This window comes from Hirundo rustica, chromosome 13 (assembly GCF_015227805.2).
Source record: "Hirundo rustica isolate bHirRus1 chromosome 13, bHirRus1.pri.v3, whole genome shotgun sequence".
NCBI classification, from domain to species: domain Eukaryota; kingdom Metazoa; phylum Chordata; class Aves; order Passeriformes; family Hirundinidae; genus Hirundo; species Hirundo rustica.
In genome coordinates this window covers 938,024-953,386 of record NC_053462.1, presented here as the reverse complement: position 1 = coordinate 953,386, position 15,363 = coordinate 938,024, and the positions used below count along the sequence as shown (strand labels likewise).

The following is a 15,363-nucleotide window of genomic DNA, read 5'->3' as shown; positions in this document are numbered from 1 at the left end:
TTTTATTCTTTGTGGAGTAAATCTTAAGGTCTAAAGGAAAACAGACACCACTGTGTTGCTTTTGTGCTTACTGTGTTTTATTTTTTTCTCTCAGAGACTTGTGGACTACTTCTGCTGTCTGGAGTGGTTTTTGTGCAGCACAGGTGTCCCTGAAGTGGGCCTGGGACATTGGTCCTGGAGGTAGCAGCAGAGTGTACAGCACTGAATGGTTTTTTCAGTAACATTGAATATTCACAGACTGTAAATGGAAATAACTTAGAAATGGTACCATAAGTGCTAATTTCAGATGAGACCACTCCTAAATCATCTCACCTACTGCTTTGTAAAGGTAGAGATGTGAGGGGCCAGTGGTGGGAGCAGAGAGGTGCCAGTAGAGCAAGTTGTGTCCAGCCCAGATACTGTCCTGTCATACTCACCTGAGCTCAGGGCTGCTCTGGGCCGTGGGGAATGCAAGTTCCTGATCCTGCTCTGCCTCTTTCCCTCCCTTTGGGCCGAGGAAGCGATGCAGGGCTGTTAACAGACAGAAATTCTCATGGACAGACATTGGTTTGGGGAAGGTGGTGCTTTCTTGCCCGCTTTATTTGCTTCTTTAGGAAGAGTAAAAAAGTCAGAACGAGGTGATGGTTGTGAAAACTTGGTCCTTGCTGAGCTCATGGTTTAGTTTCTCTGTTGAAGACATCTGTCTATGTAAACAGCAGCATTAGTCAGCCTGCCCAGAATCTGTGTTGGAAATGGCACTGGAGCCAGTGTCTGTAACAGAGGCTGCAGGTACAGGAGAGACCGCTGAGAGCTGTTCTAGTCAATGGGAAAGCTCCTTACTGCTTCTGCTCAGCAGGAATATTCTGAGCCCTCTGAGTGTCTTAAACTGACAGCCCTTTGCTGTCTTAAACTGAGGTCTTCAAACTTACAGAAGTTATTATTTTAGTCATTATTTTAGAAAATGGTTCTGGTTTTTATTTCCATTTCCTTTGCTTTTAGTAGTTATAGAAGGGGAAAAATACCCTAATTTAAGTTGTCCTTTTATAATGTTTTCTCATATAACCTGACATATTTTCCTTTAATTATAAAAAGGAATCGTATATACACTGAATCTTTCTAGCCTCTTTTGATATTGGCACTTCCTTCTTTTTTTTTTTTTTTCTTTTTCTTTTTTTTTTAAGATGGTAGCATAGTAGATGAGGTAAAAAACAGACCTTGATGTAGCAGATTTTCATTGTTTCTGTTTGCTGTGTTTTATTATTTTAGTGTTTCCTTTGATTGCCAATATTGACCAAATGCGTTTCCAAAATGAAATTCAGGTAATTTATGTTATGGGTTTGAATTAGAATTCAGAGAATATAAAAGTTGCTGAATTCTTTTGGGGCTTCACTTTGTGCTTGCCTACCCTCCACACATTATTTAGCTGCCAGGGTAGTGATATTTTGAGTCTTCATTAGTAGCTGTCCTGCATCATCTTCTGGGTTATTAATAATGTGAAAAAACATGAGTAGTAAAAATCACGGAGGATTGTGTTAAGTGTTTTTGAAAGTGTGGATGTGAGAATGGAAAGGGCAGTCCTGAGTTATTTGCCTATCTGTGCCAATACCCTAGATAACCAAAAACTTCTCCATTGTCCTACGTGCATCCCCAAAAGATGCCAAAGGAGCCCGGTTCCCGTGTGCTGGTTTGTACTTAGCTGTGCTTTGCTGCCCTGCTGCAGTCTCCCATCACAGCATCTGACTGAAGGAAGAAGCGGTGTGTGTTCCTTCTGCTCCCCCGCTTCATTCTTAAATTCCTGCAGAGCCGTTTGATGAGGATCATCTGTTCCCAGCAACTTATTTCCTGACTTAGGTAGGCAGTTTGCTGCAGTGCCTGCAGCCCATCACTGTGGCAGGAGAGGCTCTGGGGAGTTCTGCTGCTGCTGCTGGCTGCTGTTGCAAGCAGCAAAGGTGAGAGCAGGGGTCTGACCCGAGACGGGGCTTGCATGGAGCCCCTGGCTGCTCCCCAGGTGCCCCAGGCTGGCAGCAAAGCACGGCCACGGCACGTGAGGCAGGGTCCTGAGCGACGCAGCCGCGCTGCGGTTAGAGAGCACGAGCCGCTGCCCTAATTGTCGCAAGGCTTGTGGAAGCGCCGTGCTTCCCTGGCACTTCAGGGATCAGTTTTCCCTGGTTCCCAGGTCCCTGTTTGTCTGCCATTCGGCTCCTCCTGGCTCTCAGGCGCTCGCTGTTTCCTTGCCAGGTCCTGGAACATATTTGACAGCGCTCGTCAGGACCCCACAGGACTCACAGCAGCTCTGCAGGCCACGGATCTGGTGGGAGTGCTGCACATGCTGTACTGCGTCCTCTTCCACGGCACCATCTCAGACCCGAACACAGCCGGCCCTAAGGACAGCTATGCCGCCAGCACTGTCCAGGTTGCCATTCAGAGTTTACGTTTCTTCAATAGTTTCGCTGTTCTTGACCTGCCTGCCTTCCAGGTAACAGATGTTTTAAAACTTCTCTTCGTGGAGAAATGTTCGTTATTGGTTGTATCTGTGGACTAAGTTTTGTCTTTAAGATCTTAGTTAATGAGAGCATTTTTGAATGTTAGGTTTTGTGCATAAAATTTGTAACTGTTGTTATGTCTACCGTATAGCTGTGGCTGATGAATTTAACCAGAAAGGGAAATACATTAAATGCTGAATCCAATCATTGTCTTCTAACTTCTTTTTTTCTTGTTTCTAGCATGGTACTTTTTATATTTATTAAGCCCCAAAAGCGCAAAAAGAAAAATCTTAGTCAAAAGGACAGAACAACAGTTTTTCTTTTGTGAGAGGATTTGCCTGTATTATAACCACATATTACATCTTCCAGTGCTTCAGGGGCCACTTCCTTTAAGATTGTGCAGCTGAAACTGATAATCGCTTGATACCATTTTTTTAGCAAGTGAAATTTTGTTGACCAAAAATTGGAAAATATGTTTTCATAATTTTTATTAAATTAAAAAATAAAAAATGCTGCACTTTGAGTCTTGAGAAGGACTGCCTACCTTTTTCTGTGACGAGAGTTCAGGTGTAAATGAATGATTTTGCCGTACAAATGCTGGTGTATTTCTCAGGTAAGTTGGTAAAGTTGTATTGTTAATATAAAACACCTGTCAGAAAGCATTGCTTTGAAAACACATTTAGTAGCACCAATCTTACACAATTCAGCAGAACAGGTTTCTTTTTCATTTAATGTGTAATTTGTATATGTTGTACCACCCTCTCCATCTGAAACGCGTTAAACTCAGCGAGAGCTTTTCACAAGTGGAGAATTTAGTGTGGCTCCCTCAGTTGGTGTTCCTTGCCGTGGATTTTCAGTGAGTTTGGTACAATCTGTAACAGCAGCAAGACTTCTGTGTGCAGCAGTGTTCGTCTGCAGCACCCAATCCAGTCAGGTTTTTGTTTACAGGGACAGAAGCAGGATATTGACTGGAGTTTCGTTGCACACACTGCTGACTCTCATTTCTTTCTGTAAATCAAGGCAGATCCCTCCTACGCCTCATTCAGCAGCCCTTGGTTTGAGACTGGCTGTTTATGGGCCTCTGTAGGTATTTCAGGTGTGTGCCAGAGTCAGGCTTCAGCTGGAACAGGTCCAGTTTGCAGGGGAGCTGGAACAAATCACTCTGGCTGAGAGCTCCCTGATATCCCAAGAAACCACTGTTCATTTTTAAAGCACCATCTCCTGCTTACCCTGTCGGGAATGATCCCTTTACCAACACCATTGTATCTCAGCATTTATAATAAACAGTCAGCATTAACTTCCAAATCCCGTGCTCTGTGTTAGTCTGTGAAAATATACTTCCCTCTAGCCACCCCCCGGCTCTCGCTGGCTCAGTTGTTCAGGGGTTTTAGGGAAATATATTTCAGAGAGACAGAATAAAGATTTCAAAAGAGTGGCTCTCACCCCAGCTCCAGTCCGAGCTTTATTCTCGATGTGATGTTCCTGGAGCCCGAGGAGAGAGAGAGAGAACCAGGAAGAAACAGGGGTTTGTCTAGGTTTGGGCCAAGGAAAGATATTGGCCCTGAGCCAATAGGGTCAGGGGTACGTATGATAGGGAAAAAGGGTTAAACTACATAGCACAGGCTTCAAGGGGACTCTGAGGGGAAAACCCATTCCTCAGAGGAACACAACAATTCTGTTCTACCTAAAGTGTTGGGGGTCAGTAAGCATTGCATGAGGGGTGGCCAGAAGCGCAGCAGTGGGAATTGCCTCCCTCACTTCATGGGCACGGGGCTCTGCTCAGGAGATACCCACCCAGCACTGGGGTTGTGATGGACAGGCACCCTGGGGGAGCCTCAGCAGCTCTCCCTCCCGTGCATTAGTGGGATTTGTTTCTGTAATGTTAAAAATCACCCACCTGAGGCAGTTTGCTGGACACCCTGACCCTTTGGGCCGTGGTGGGCTGGCAGGGAGCAGAGGGAAAAGCCTCCTTTATGTACTGTGTGATCATTATCTCTAAGGGATAGTTTTAGCACAAATTAGTAGGACTGTGGAATAGAGGCTTCTGATTAGCAGAAGGGGTCTGGGATTCTCGAGTTTGGATTAGCACAGATGTCTCATGGGTATATATTTCATTTAATTTGACAGTCTAAACAATTGAAAGATGGTAGTGAGAACCAGCACAGGGTCCTGAGCAGATATTAATTCTGGCTAAAAAGGAAGCATAGTTTCCTTGAAAAATTAGTTTAACTTTTATACACAAACTCAGGTGCCCTTTGACCTGTTGTTATGAGGGGAGGTTAAACCCACAGTGCTGGGTCACGGCATGTACGGACAGCGCTAATTCAATAAGGATGGACCTGAGAACGTGGCATTTACGTGACATAAAGCAGGAAATGATGGCTGTATTGGGCATTAAATTTTGAAAATACACTGACTTACCAGAATGCTTGAAGTTCAAGATCAAAAGCATCCACGGCTGAGCCTGGTTTCATTGTCAAGGATCCTGCTTTTGCTGGGTGTATTTGGAATTCAGTAAGACTAAACTATGCCACAGCCTGGGATTTATGTATATGTATTTACCACAGGCTACAAGGTAGAAAATGAAGAAAACTCTGAAATGAAAGAGATTTTTCTCAGGCCTGCATTGCTGTTTCATTAGAGTTAGGGGTTTGTCGTGCTCATTCCTTGTGCTTTAGTTTTCCCCTTTGACCCTGTGTCGCTCTGTCTGCTTGACATGTTTATTAAATAGAGGCTGTAGGCTGCGCAGATAAAATCTGATTCAGAATCTCCACGTTACAGCAATTTGCCTACTTTTGAAAAACATCCCAAGAAGGTTTGCAGCTGAGTGTTCTCTCCTTTTGGATGTTTCTAACTTTTTGTAATGTTTGAAAAGTCATTATTTGTTATTCATCATTTTATTCCATTCAGAGAGTGAGTTATTAATGAGAAATGCGTTTTGCTCTGGTACAGAAATGAAGATGGTTTGGTTTATTTTGCTTATTTCTGAGAGATATTACTAAATTTTCCTGGATCATGTAATGTATGTCAGATGAAATGCTCAACCTAATGCTACACTGAATGTCAAATAAGCAGAATGCAATTTTTTCCGTGTCCCTTGAAAATTTGAATTTATTCTTGCTTCTGTGGCTTTTAATGTTACATTCCAGTTGTGAACAGTGAGCGGCTGAAAGAAGAGCTCTGATTCTGGCCTTTTCCAACGAGGAGCATAGTCTGCACTTTGCAAAAAACCCAGAAGGGTGCAATTGATGCGTACACAATTCACACTAGCGCTAGAACATACTGCTGGAGTGTTCATTTCTGTTTCTTGGCGTGTTTTTCAGTCGATTGTGGGAGCTGAAGGACTGTCCCTGGCCTTCAGGCACATTATCAGCTCCCTGCTGTGGTACTGCTCCCAGCATACCTGTGAAGGATTGCTGCACGAAGTCATCATTTGTGTGGGCTACTTCACTGTAAACAACCCAGATAACCAGGTAAGGCAAATGGAAGAGGGGATCAGAAGTTATCGAGGGCACATTCAGTCATGAATCCCTCCAGGAAACTCATCCCCTCGGCATTGGTTTTGAATTCCTGTGATTCCTGTGAGCACAAAGGGATGTGTTTGCAAAAGAGAAACTGAAGTTGTGTGTTAAGACGGAGACATTAATTTCGTGTATCCGTAAGCAAACTCCATTTGGAGTTCTTGTGTTGCCATTGCATTGATTTGAACTGGCCTTGCTCCCTGCCAAGGTACACTTAGCAGCTGATATTTTTAATTCTAAGTTAGCTTCACATCAGCTTGATCAGGTGGTTGTGGTACCCAAGTTAAACCTTTTAAAAGCCAACTGAGCTACTCTCCCATGAAGACTTGTCCTTGGATGCCAGTGTGGCTGTCTCCCTGCTTGCCAGTGCTCAGGTTTAAGCCATTCTCTTCCGTGAATCTTCTCAGTCAAACTAAATGCCCTATTCAAGAAACAGAGGAAATTCCCCTTTAGCTTCCTTGATTGTCGTCCACTTTTGCCACTGGACTCTGTGACCTCTCTTACTGGCTTATAAAGTAACACAGACACAAAACTCAAAAAATACTTCAAATGTATCAGTCTTAAAAATCTCCTGGTTTCCTCAGCTTATGTGTAACATCTCAGGGTGTATTGGGCAGGGCTTGGCACTGGCTCTTTGGGGATGTGGAGCTGACTCTGAGTATGTGGGTACTGCATTACAGTGCCCACACGTTGGGTACGATTCAGCTGAATGCTGCATTTTGTGAAGGTACTCACTGTGTTCTCTCTCTGTGCATGTACCCCCTGGTTCCCTGCTTTGCTCAGCTTTTGGGATAGGGGTTCAGGGTGTGGAGCTCAGTGCCCTCAGTTCAGCTGAGGAGCAGGAAGAAGTGTTAAAACTTGTTAGGAAAGGTTTTAGAGAAAAGCTGGTCGATAACATTCTTCCAGTTCTTGACTCTAATTGGAACACTGCGCTGTTTCAAAGCTGACAGTGCTGTCACAAGCACTCTATAATTCCACCGTGATGTTTCTGTGGGATTGGCCCGAGCCAATCCTCCCTGCCCTGTGTGAGCAGGCCCCACTCAGGATCTGGAGCTGCCTGCTGGAGCACTTCAGAAGGGTCATTTCAAACCCCCTGTGATGCTGCTGCTCTCTGGAGTCCCCCCGCTGCCCAGCTGGCCCCAGAAGTGCCAGCAAACCACGCCATCTTCTCTCTGCAGTTCCGAACTTCCTCTTCTGGCACACGAGTCCCAGCAGATGAGCATGGGGGGGCTGGCCCTGCAGGAACGGTGCAGATGAGCATGGGGAGCTGGCCCTGCAGGAACGGTGCAGCTGAGCATGGGGGGGCTGGCCCTGCAGGAACGGTGCAGATGAGCATGGGGGAGCTGGCCCTGCAGGAACGGTGCAGATGAATATGGGGAACTGGCCCTGCAGGAACGGTGCAGATGAATATGGGGGAGCTGGCCCTGCAGGAACGGTGCAGATGAATATGGGGGAGCTGGCCCTGCAGGAACGGTGCAGATGAATATGGGGGGGCTGGCCCTGCAGGAACGGTGCAGATGAGCATGGAGGAGCTGGCCCTGCAGGAACGGTGCAGATGAATATGGAGGAGCTGGCCCTGCAGGAACGGTGCAGATGAGCATGGAGGAGCTGGCCCTGCAGGAACGGTGCAGATGAATATGGGGGGGCTGGCCCTGCAGGAACGGTGCAGATGAGCATGGGGGGGCTGGCCCTGCAGGAACGGTGCAGCTGAGGGATTTCCTGCAGCAGTGCCAGCCTGCGGTGCTGGTGCCCGGGGAAGGTCCTGCCACGGTGAGCGGGCACCGTGCCCTGGCAGCGGCCCCGGGCTCAGGGGCCCCAGGACACTGAGGGGAGCCTTTGGCTGGGCTTGTGCTTCACACTTGGGTCTGGAGTCTTCAGCCTGTGCCCCTGGGGCTCTGCAGCTCTCCAAGTCACGTTTGGGGTTTCAGTCAGCCAGCCACGTCAGGCCTTTTTTACCCTAAAAGCTCTCTTCTAGGGTGGTTTGCTTTGGAGGTACAATCTCAGATATCATGACATGCTTCACTTTTTATGTAAGTTCTAATATTCCTCATTAATAAGATTCTCACTGAGGAAAAGGCATTTGGGTCTGACTTTTTTAAAAAGGCTTTTTGAAAAACTGAAGCTTTCTTTACTCAGGTACTTGAAAGATACTGGGAAGGTTTTTCAGTGAAAGGAAGTAATTTTTCTTTTACTACCAGGCAAAGCAGTACAACTTTCTTATGGTCATTATTTTAAGGTGCTCTTTGTGTTGTGACTTGCCCTAGACAGGCCGCTTTTCATGAAGAGGGAAATGCTTTCTTTTCATTCAGTTATGGTTTAATTTTTTATTACATTAAGGGCTTCCAATTTTTTCTTTCATTGTTGATCATCTGGGGAGTCCTACTTAAAATAAAAAATTGGTCTCACAGTGAAAGTTTTTAAATAGTAGGGTTGAAGTCCTGGCAAGTACAGTGTAATAAAAATAGATACACTAGACTTGAGCTGTGAAAACAAATTTCTGTAAAGCCAGATAGCTCTATTTAGAATTTGAACCAACTTCAACTGAGTCAATAACTGACGAATTTCAAGGCAGATTCAGGTTCTTCTTGCAGTCAAATGTGTATTTATTTGGAAACATTTGTAGTTTAAAGTCATTTCCTCTCTAAATTTGTAGTTCTTATTACAGAGGTATGTTTTAATTCCTTTCAATACTCAAAACAAAACAGGACAAAGAGTTGTCTGGTTTTTTAGTGGTTCCTTTGTCTACTGACATCAACAGATAAATATCCAGAGCAGCATACTGGGAGAAGGAAAAAAAGGCAACTTAAAAAAAAAAAACAAACAACCAGTAGTTCCCCAGTTTGGAGACTAGATAGATTTCTAAAGCAGAAATTTTACAGCCTGTCAACCTCAGCATTGACCATCTGTAGCAGTACTGAGATTTCAGTAAGTGAACTACTACCACTATGCAGACAAAATCATAGGAGGGCAATTTCCAAAATATTTCACATTCATGGAACAAAATCTTCCAAGAGCATCCTATGCCAGTCATTTAATATAGTATGGGTTTGACTTCATTTATTATGCTGTCTGTTAAAGTCTTTATACTTAGTTGAGTAACAAATTAAAAAGGAAGGAGGAAAGTGCTTTTCTCTTGTGCAGCTTGGAGACCCAGATTTCCCCACGGCTCCAGGAGCCCTCGGCCCCTCCCGCTGGGTCCCACACACAGAGGCTCTGCCTGGGCTCCCACTTGGTGTTTCCACCATGCCTGGCTCTTGGGCCAGCCCCAAGTGATTCTGTCGAGGAGCAGTGAGGACAGTGGATTCCTGAGGAATACATTCCTGCGTGTTTTGATAGTGCTTGCTCTGTTTATTTTAAAAAGAGTCTGATTTTGCTGACTCTGCCCACATGTAATATATTAGTAATATTCCTTTCCTTCGTTCCTATTCTGTTTTAACATTCATAAAGCTTTTCCAGGGCAGCTGCTGTCAGTGAAGAAATAAATCAGTTATGAAAGTGAAAATTGCAAAAAAGCAAGGAGTTTCTTTAATATTTGAAGTGCTCCAAGGCCAGCGGTGAGGCCTGAGCTGCCCTGTTTTGTACTGGCAGGTGAACTTGTGTTTACTACCGAGCCAGACAGCCCCTGCTTCACAGGCCAGCTCAGCTTTATTGGGCATCTGCTTCTCGGAAAGGATGAGCAGGGAGGAGGGATTCACTTTTTCTGGCCACCATTTAATCTACTGCCATACAAAACCAGGTCCCATGACACCAAGGATAGACATGGAACGCTAAACTGTGCTATAAACCAAATGTCCAATCTTTCAATAGCCAGCCCTACTATATCAGATTGTAGAATTACAGTTTCTAATTAAAATGTTCTTGTTAATTAAAATTATCCTTCTATTTCATTACATTTTTATTCCCTTTTATTGTTTGATTTAATTAGTATAATGAATATAATTAGCATGTGCTGTCAACTCACCTTATTTGCATATTATATTGAATAATTGAATAATTGAATGTGGTCCTGTAATTAAATTAACAGGAGTGACAGATGATTTGCTTTCTTTCACGTTGCTGCATTGGGAATAGAAATCTTTCCATATTCATTGCAGTTAGGGAATATTTTTCATCTGAAAAGTCCTCACAAATCAGATCCTCAGACCCAGGACCTTGCTGACAAGCTCTAAAGAAGTTGCATTATTTGTTTGCATTGCTATGCCTTTATTTAAATAAAAAGAGCTTTGTTCTCCCAGCCTTTGGGACACGCTGTATTTAGAGTGCTCTAGAAGAATCCCACCAACTTTAAGGGCTTGTTAGATATGAACTGTATACTTCTTGAAGATACTATTGCTAGATTGCAAAAGAAAATCTCTGCTGAAAGAGTCAGGAAAAAGTGTGGGCAGTTTTTCAGAACTTTGTTATAAAATTAGGTTTGTAGACAGAAGTAAAAAGTTCTCTCAGAATTATTTTTAGAAATGTACATGCACACTATGTGTCCTTGAAGAAGGGATTTCATTCTCAAAGTCTAACTTATTTTTCTGACCAAACCCTCTATCCCCAGACGTTTGTGTCCATAACAAGGTATGTTGTTATAAACTCATAAATAATTGAAATGTTAATATCTACTGATCCATATGCTGAAAATAGAAGCACGTGGAATTAGATGTAATAGTATCAGTCACCTACTAGAAATTACTCCTTGCTATACAGGTGTGGAATATTTGCTGCAGACCACGTTCCAGGCATCCCAGTTAACTCCAGGTGAAGGAGTAAGGAGCAGTGAGATAACAGGATATTTTGGTGGGGAATTTCTCCCATGTTAAATAAATATGTAAAACATCACACAGCAGTGTCACAGGTAAAAATATCATGTGTAAAGAAATTGGAATATTGTATGGTAGGCACAGTTCTGAAAGGATCTTAAAATTTAGGACTCACTTGTGGCACCCAAAGCGTGGTAGTTAGTCCCCAAGAAAGGTTTCATCCCAAGATTATTTTCCCTTTTTTGTTAAATGATTGACTTATAGTCATATTTTCTTCTAAGCACTCCTTTGGTGTGATAAACCTTCTGGTGTCATAAAGTAACAGGAGCCTTTGTCATACACGGTGTATATCACAAATAAATCTGTGTACGACACATCCTAGCTGTGCTTACACGTACTGGGCTGCAAGAGACACTTACAGAGGGATTTTGGATTAAAAGTGACCTTCTGGAGGGAAATTATTTTGTGCTTTTGACAGAGTTCGTACATATTGAGTTTTAGTATGGGGCCAGTTTTCTCTAGTGTCAGCGGGAAGGAAGAAAAATACTTCTAAAATGGAAAAATTGTGAAAATCAAAAGTCAACAGGAAAACTTGCAAGTTATAAAAATATGTAGAGTTTCCATATGGATTGTTTACTAGAGGCCATCATTAAACTGTCTTAGTTTATGCTGCTTTGGGGACTGTGGAGGGACTGGAACAATTTTGATCTGGTAGGTGGGCTTTATGAAAATACGGCACTAAGAGCTTTATAAAGATGCAGGAATTGGTAGTTACCATGCAGTTAACATCCCTATCTGGAAGTAAATAGGATCTGAAATTACTTAATTCTGATTTTGTTAGTTTCTTCTCAAATAGGGATTTTTAGGAGTATTGATTTCATGTTGAGGTTATGGGATTTTTCTTTAAAACTTTTTTTAAAGCCACACACCCCGATGTTTTAAAGCTTTATAGGTTTAAACAAGAAATACGCCTGGTAAATTTTGTGGAATAGCTGATTTTGGCAAGTGTGATTTGTGTGAACTTGTAGTCTTGACTGCCATTTAGAAGCACTTCAGCTTGTGAACAGAAATCCCCTAAGGATTAAAGTGCCCGAGTTGGAGCGAAGTACATTAAGGCAGCTCTGTAATGTGTGCTTTGGCTCTCACAGCCTTACATCCTCAGCCACATAAATTCACTTAAGTGAACCAATGTCTTCAGGAAAGATGGCATTCCTGTCTGGGCAGTCAGGGAAAGATGCCTTTTAGATAATTTGTCAGACACCTTTGTTGTTGTTACAGCTTCCTGATGAACTTTTTCTTTTTAAGAATGATCTATGACAAAGCGAATCAAATATGTCAGAAGCATTTGGGACCGCACATTTCATGTGTCACATCTTAATTGTATTTCTAACATTCCAAAATGCATCCTGGATTTTTTGGGGGCTTTTGAGAGGATGTGGGGACGGTAATTTAATATGAGCTAAGACTTAGCGTGAAGTAAAGTGTATTTAGTTTCAATTCATGATGACTGGCTGATTCCTGTAGGGAGGAGAAGAGAGAGTGTATAGGAATTAGTGTGAGAAATTAATGCATTTGATTTTATCTTACGTCTTCCTCTCAAACTGTAAACATGAAAGAATAAAATTCTCTCCCAATGTCACTAAAGCCAGTACTTCGGGCAGCTTTCAGATACAGTCCATAGCTGAGGCTTAGGAGAGAGCGAGCCATCGGCCGATGCCGCCTCTGCGGAGCGACCTTCTAATCTTACTCCTGGGGCAGGATAAAAGGAGTTTGGTGGGCTCCTAATCCCCAGCGGAACTCGGTCCACATCGAAAAAACGCCACAGAGTTCGGCACAATCCCGCTCAATGAGCAGTTCGTTCCCAGCTCGGGCCTGGGCCTGGCTTTGGAGGAGGCAGGCGCTTGCACAACGCTGCGTCCTCCCGCCCAGCGCCGCGCTCACCCCTTTGCTCGGGAAGCGCTTTTCACGCTGAGGCTTAACACAAAGTCTAAAGCCTGCAAATATTTCATCGGCCTTTTGAGCTATTGTCTGTCTGGCCTGATGTGCGAGGGAACTCCCTGTGCTGCCCTCATAAACTCGGCGTTGGCCGGCGCTGCAGAGCCGCCGTGGCTGCCCCGGCGCGGCCGGCCCCACGCGGGGCAGCGGCGGCCTGCTCCGCGTCGCCGGCAGCTGACAGCTCCTCGCTGGGTGCTGCTCTGAGGGCGGGAGCCTGCGAGAGCCCCAGGGAGCTCTTCCCAGCCCCTCGTGTCGTGTTCAGCTCGAGTCAGGCTCGATGGAAGCGATACTGAAACATAAAGAGCAAACGGCCTTAATGGAGTGCTGTGGAAAATGTTGCTCGTCTTCCTCTCCCCTTAGTAAAGGGTAAATTGTAGCTCATTTTTCTTGGCAGAAAAGCACGTTTTCTTGCTCTGTGTTTGAAGCTTTGTCTCGGCCGGCTCTGTAATATGTCCAGTGGCTCAGCGTTTCACAAGCTTTTCAGTTGATGATTGGATACTTTGACAAACCTTTTAGATTTCTCGTGGAAGCCGTAAAACAAAACGTGCTAGGAATAGTAATTCCAGCACCGCGTGGCTTACTTGTGAGTAGAGTTCCAGAGTGTGACAGAAAACGTTTGCTTTTGAAGAGAAAAAATGCTCTGAGACACAGAAAAAGATTTTATGTGTTTTAGAGTGTAATGTTTGAATTATTCACACCTTCTGGGGATTTTGACCAAAGCTAGCTCTGTTTCCAAGGATGCTAGCAGAAACCTCAGCCAATAGTTGCTTAAACTTCTGTAGACTGGTCCTGTTTCTTCTCTACCCTTTAAATCATCTTCATTCAGCTCAACTGGATTTCATTTGGGGTAAGTGACTGGAGAACCGTGCCCAAAGCAGCAGCCTAGGTTTAGAAGCGGTTCATCACCGAAGCTGAAGATGATTCTTCACAAACAGTGCAGGGCTGCAAAGGCTAACTCTAATCACTCGGGGCTCAGAATAGTACCTGGGGATTCGAGGTGTGTCATGACGGGGTTTTTTATTTTATCGGACAGGATGTGTATTTCTCATACATAGGATCTATGATAATATTTTCTGATTAAAAATTAGTAGGCCAGCACTTAAACATATGAATCTTTGGTTACATTATTGTGGAAACAAGGAAGCTTAGAATTTTCTGGAAAGCAGTGATACATTTGGATCTGTAAGTATATGATTAACTTGAAGTGTGAGAACAACCTCACATTTAAATGTTCATTTTTATTTTAATAAATGCTAAAATGCTATCACTTCAGAAGTTAGGCTTTTCCTTAATACTTTTTCCAGGTCAGATATTAGTTTATTATTTTCTCCTGTAGCCTGGACAAGTATTAAATTCACATTAAGTAACCTCAGTGTATATTAGAATTGCTTCCATTTTCCTTTCGTCACACTGTAATGAAGTTTATCTTTTACAATACTTGTTTAACATTATTCATTTATTGATGAATTTAATCTTATATATATTTCATTTGTTGTCTTATAACTAAGGTGACTTGTTGTCATTTTGGGCTGCATTTTTTCAAAAGCTTTGTATAATGAACTTCTACTGGATTGTCCCCAAGCATCACTTTTGATAAACATTTTTACATTTTCAGTGCATCACTGTCCTGGTGGTTGGCCTTTGTCGTATCCTAAATGTTCAGATGTCTTAGGATGATTATCCAAAACCTGATGCGAGAATATTTTTCTGTGATGTGTACAAAGCACCCTTGAATCTGCTTAAACCATAGAGCTCTAAAAGGACAATGCTTAGAATGTGGTTTATAGGAAGACTGATGTTATTCCTGAGCACCCTTATCTTCTCTCTGAAAGCTTACATGTGAGGCTAAGAAAATAAACACTGGAATTTTTCAAATAGACAAAATCCTTATTTTTACATTTGAATGTAGCATTCTGGAACTTTCTTTTTGCATGGAAATGGTGCTCTGATTCCCGAGAAATGCTAGGAGGAATTTAGAACATTCTTTGCTCAGAGCTTTGCCAATAGTGGAGTTTGCAAAACAGAAAGAAAAGAGCTTGACCTTAAAGCAGAAGAAGAGCCTAAGTGGTGACATATTCTGCTGATTAAATACTAGCAGTATGAGATCTGTTTATATAGAAGCAAAGAAATAATGCAGATCTAACTTTGAAGAGACACTCTGGACTACTAATATAAAGACTTATTTCTTTTACAAAGTTGTAAATAACCTGACATCAAACAAAGGGATTTAACTGTTTGATGGAATACTGTTACAGGAATTAGATGCACAGTTCCTGTTCAATGAAGTTATTACTTGTTAGTACAAATTAGAATTGACATTTATATAAATGATAAATACATGGATAAGAAACATTAGTGGTTCCCATACAGACTACCATTTTAAGATCCTAATATTTATAATGGCCATGTCGAAGTTTGGAAGCACGGGTCATCTGAGATAGCAGAGGAGGCAGGGATTGCCCCTCAGAGAACCATTAACTTTTAGGCTGAGCTGTTCTAAGAAAATTGCATCTTAACATAAACTACGTTGTAGCAGAAGAGCACAGGCAAGTAAAGGGCACATTTTAATGCTTTGTTTCATAAAAATGAAAGGAAATTCTGTTGGGAAGGATGTTTTTCTAGAAAGTGAATTCAGCTCCC

At 43.0% G+C, this 15,363-nt stretch overlaps 1 protein-coding gene across 4 annotated transcripts in view; it reads left to right on the top strand.

Annotated features, from left to right (window-relative positions):
• SCAPER (S-phase cyclin A associated protein in the ER) overlaps window positions 1-15,363 on the top strand; it is a 138,915-nt gene that overhangs the window by 113,101 nt on the left and 10,451 nt on the right. For all 4 annotated transcript variants that reach the window (XM_040077406.1, XM_040077407.2, XM_040077408.2 and 1 more), the window contains 2 exons: window positions 2,218-2,455; window positions 5,786-5,935. In XM_040077406.1, coding sequence (XP_039933340.1) covers window positions 2,218-2,455; window positions 5,786-5,935 — 388 coding nt within the window. The remainder of the gene's footprint in view (window positions 1-2,217; window positions 2,456-5,785; window positions 5,936-15,363) is intronic.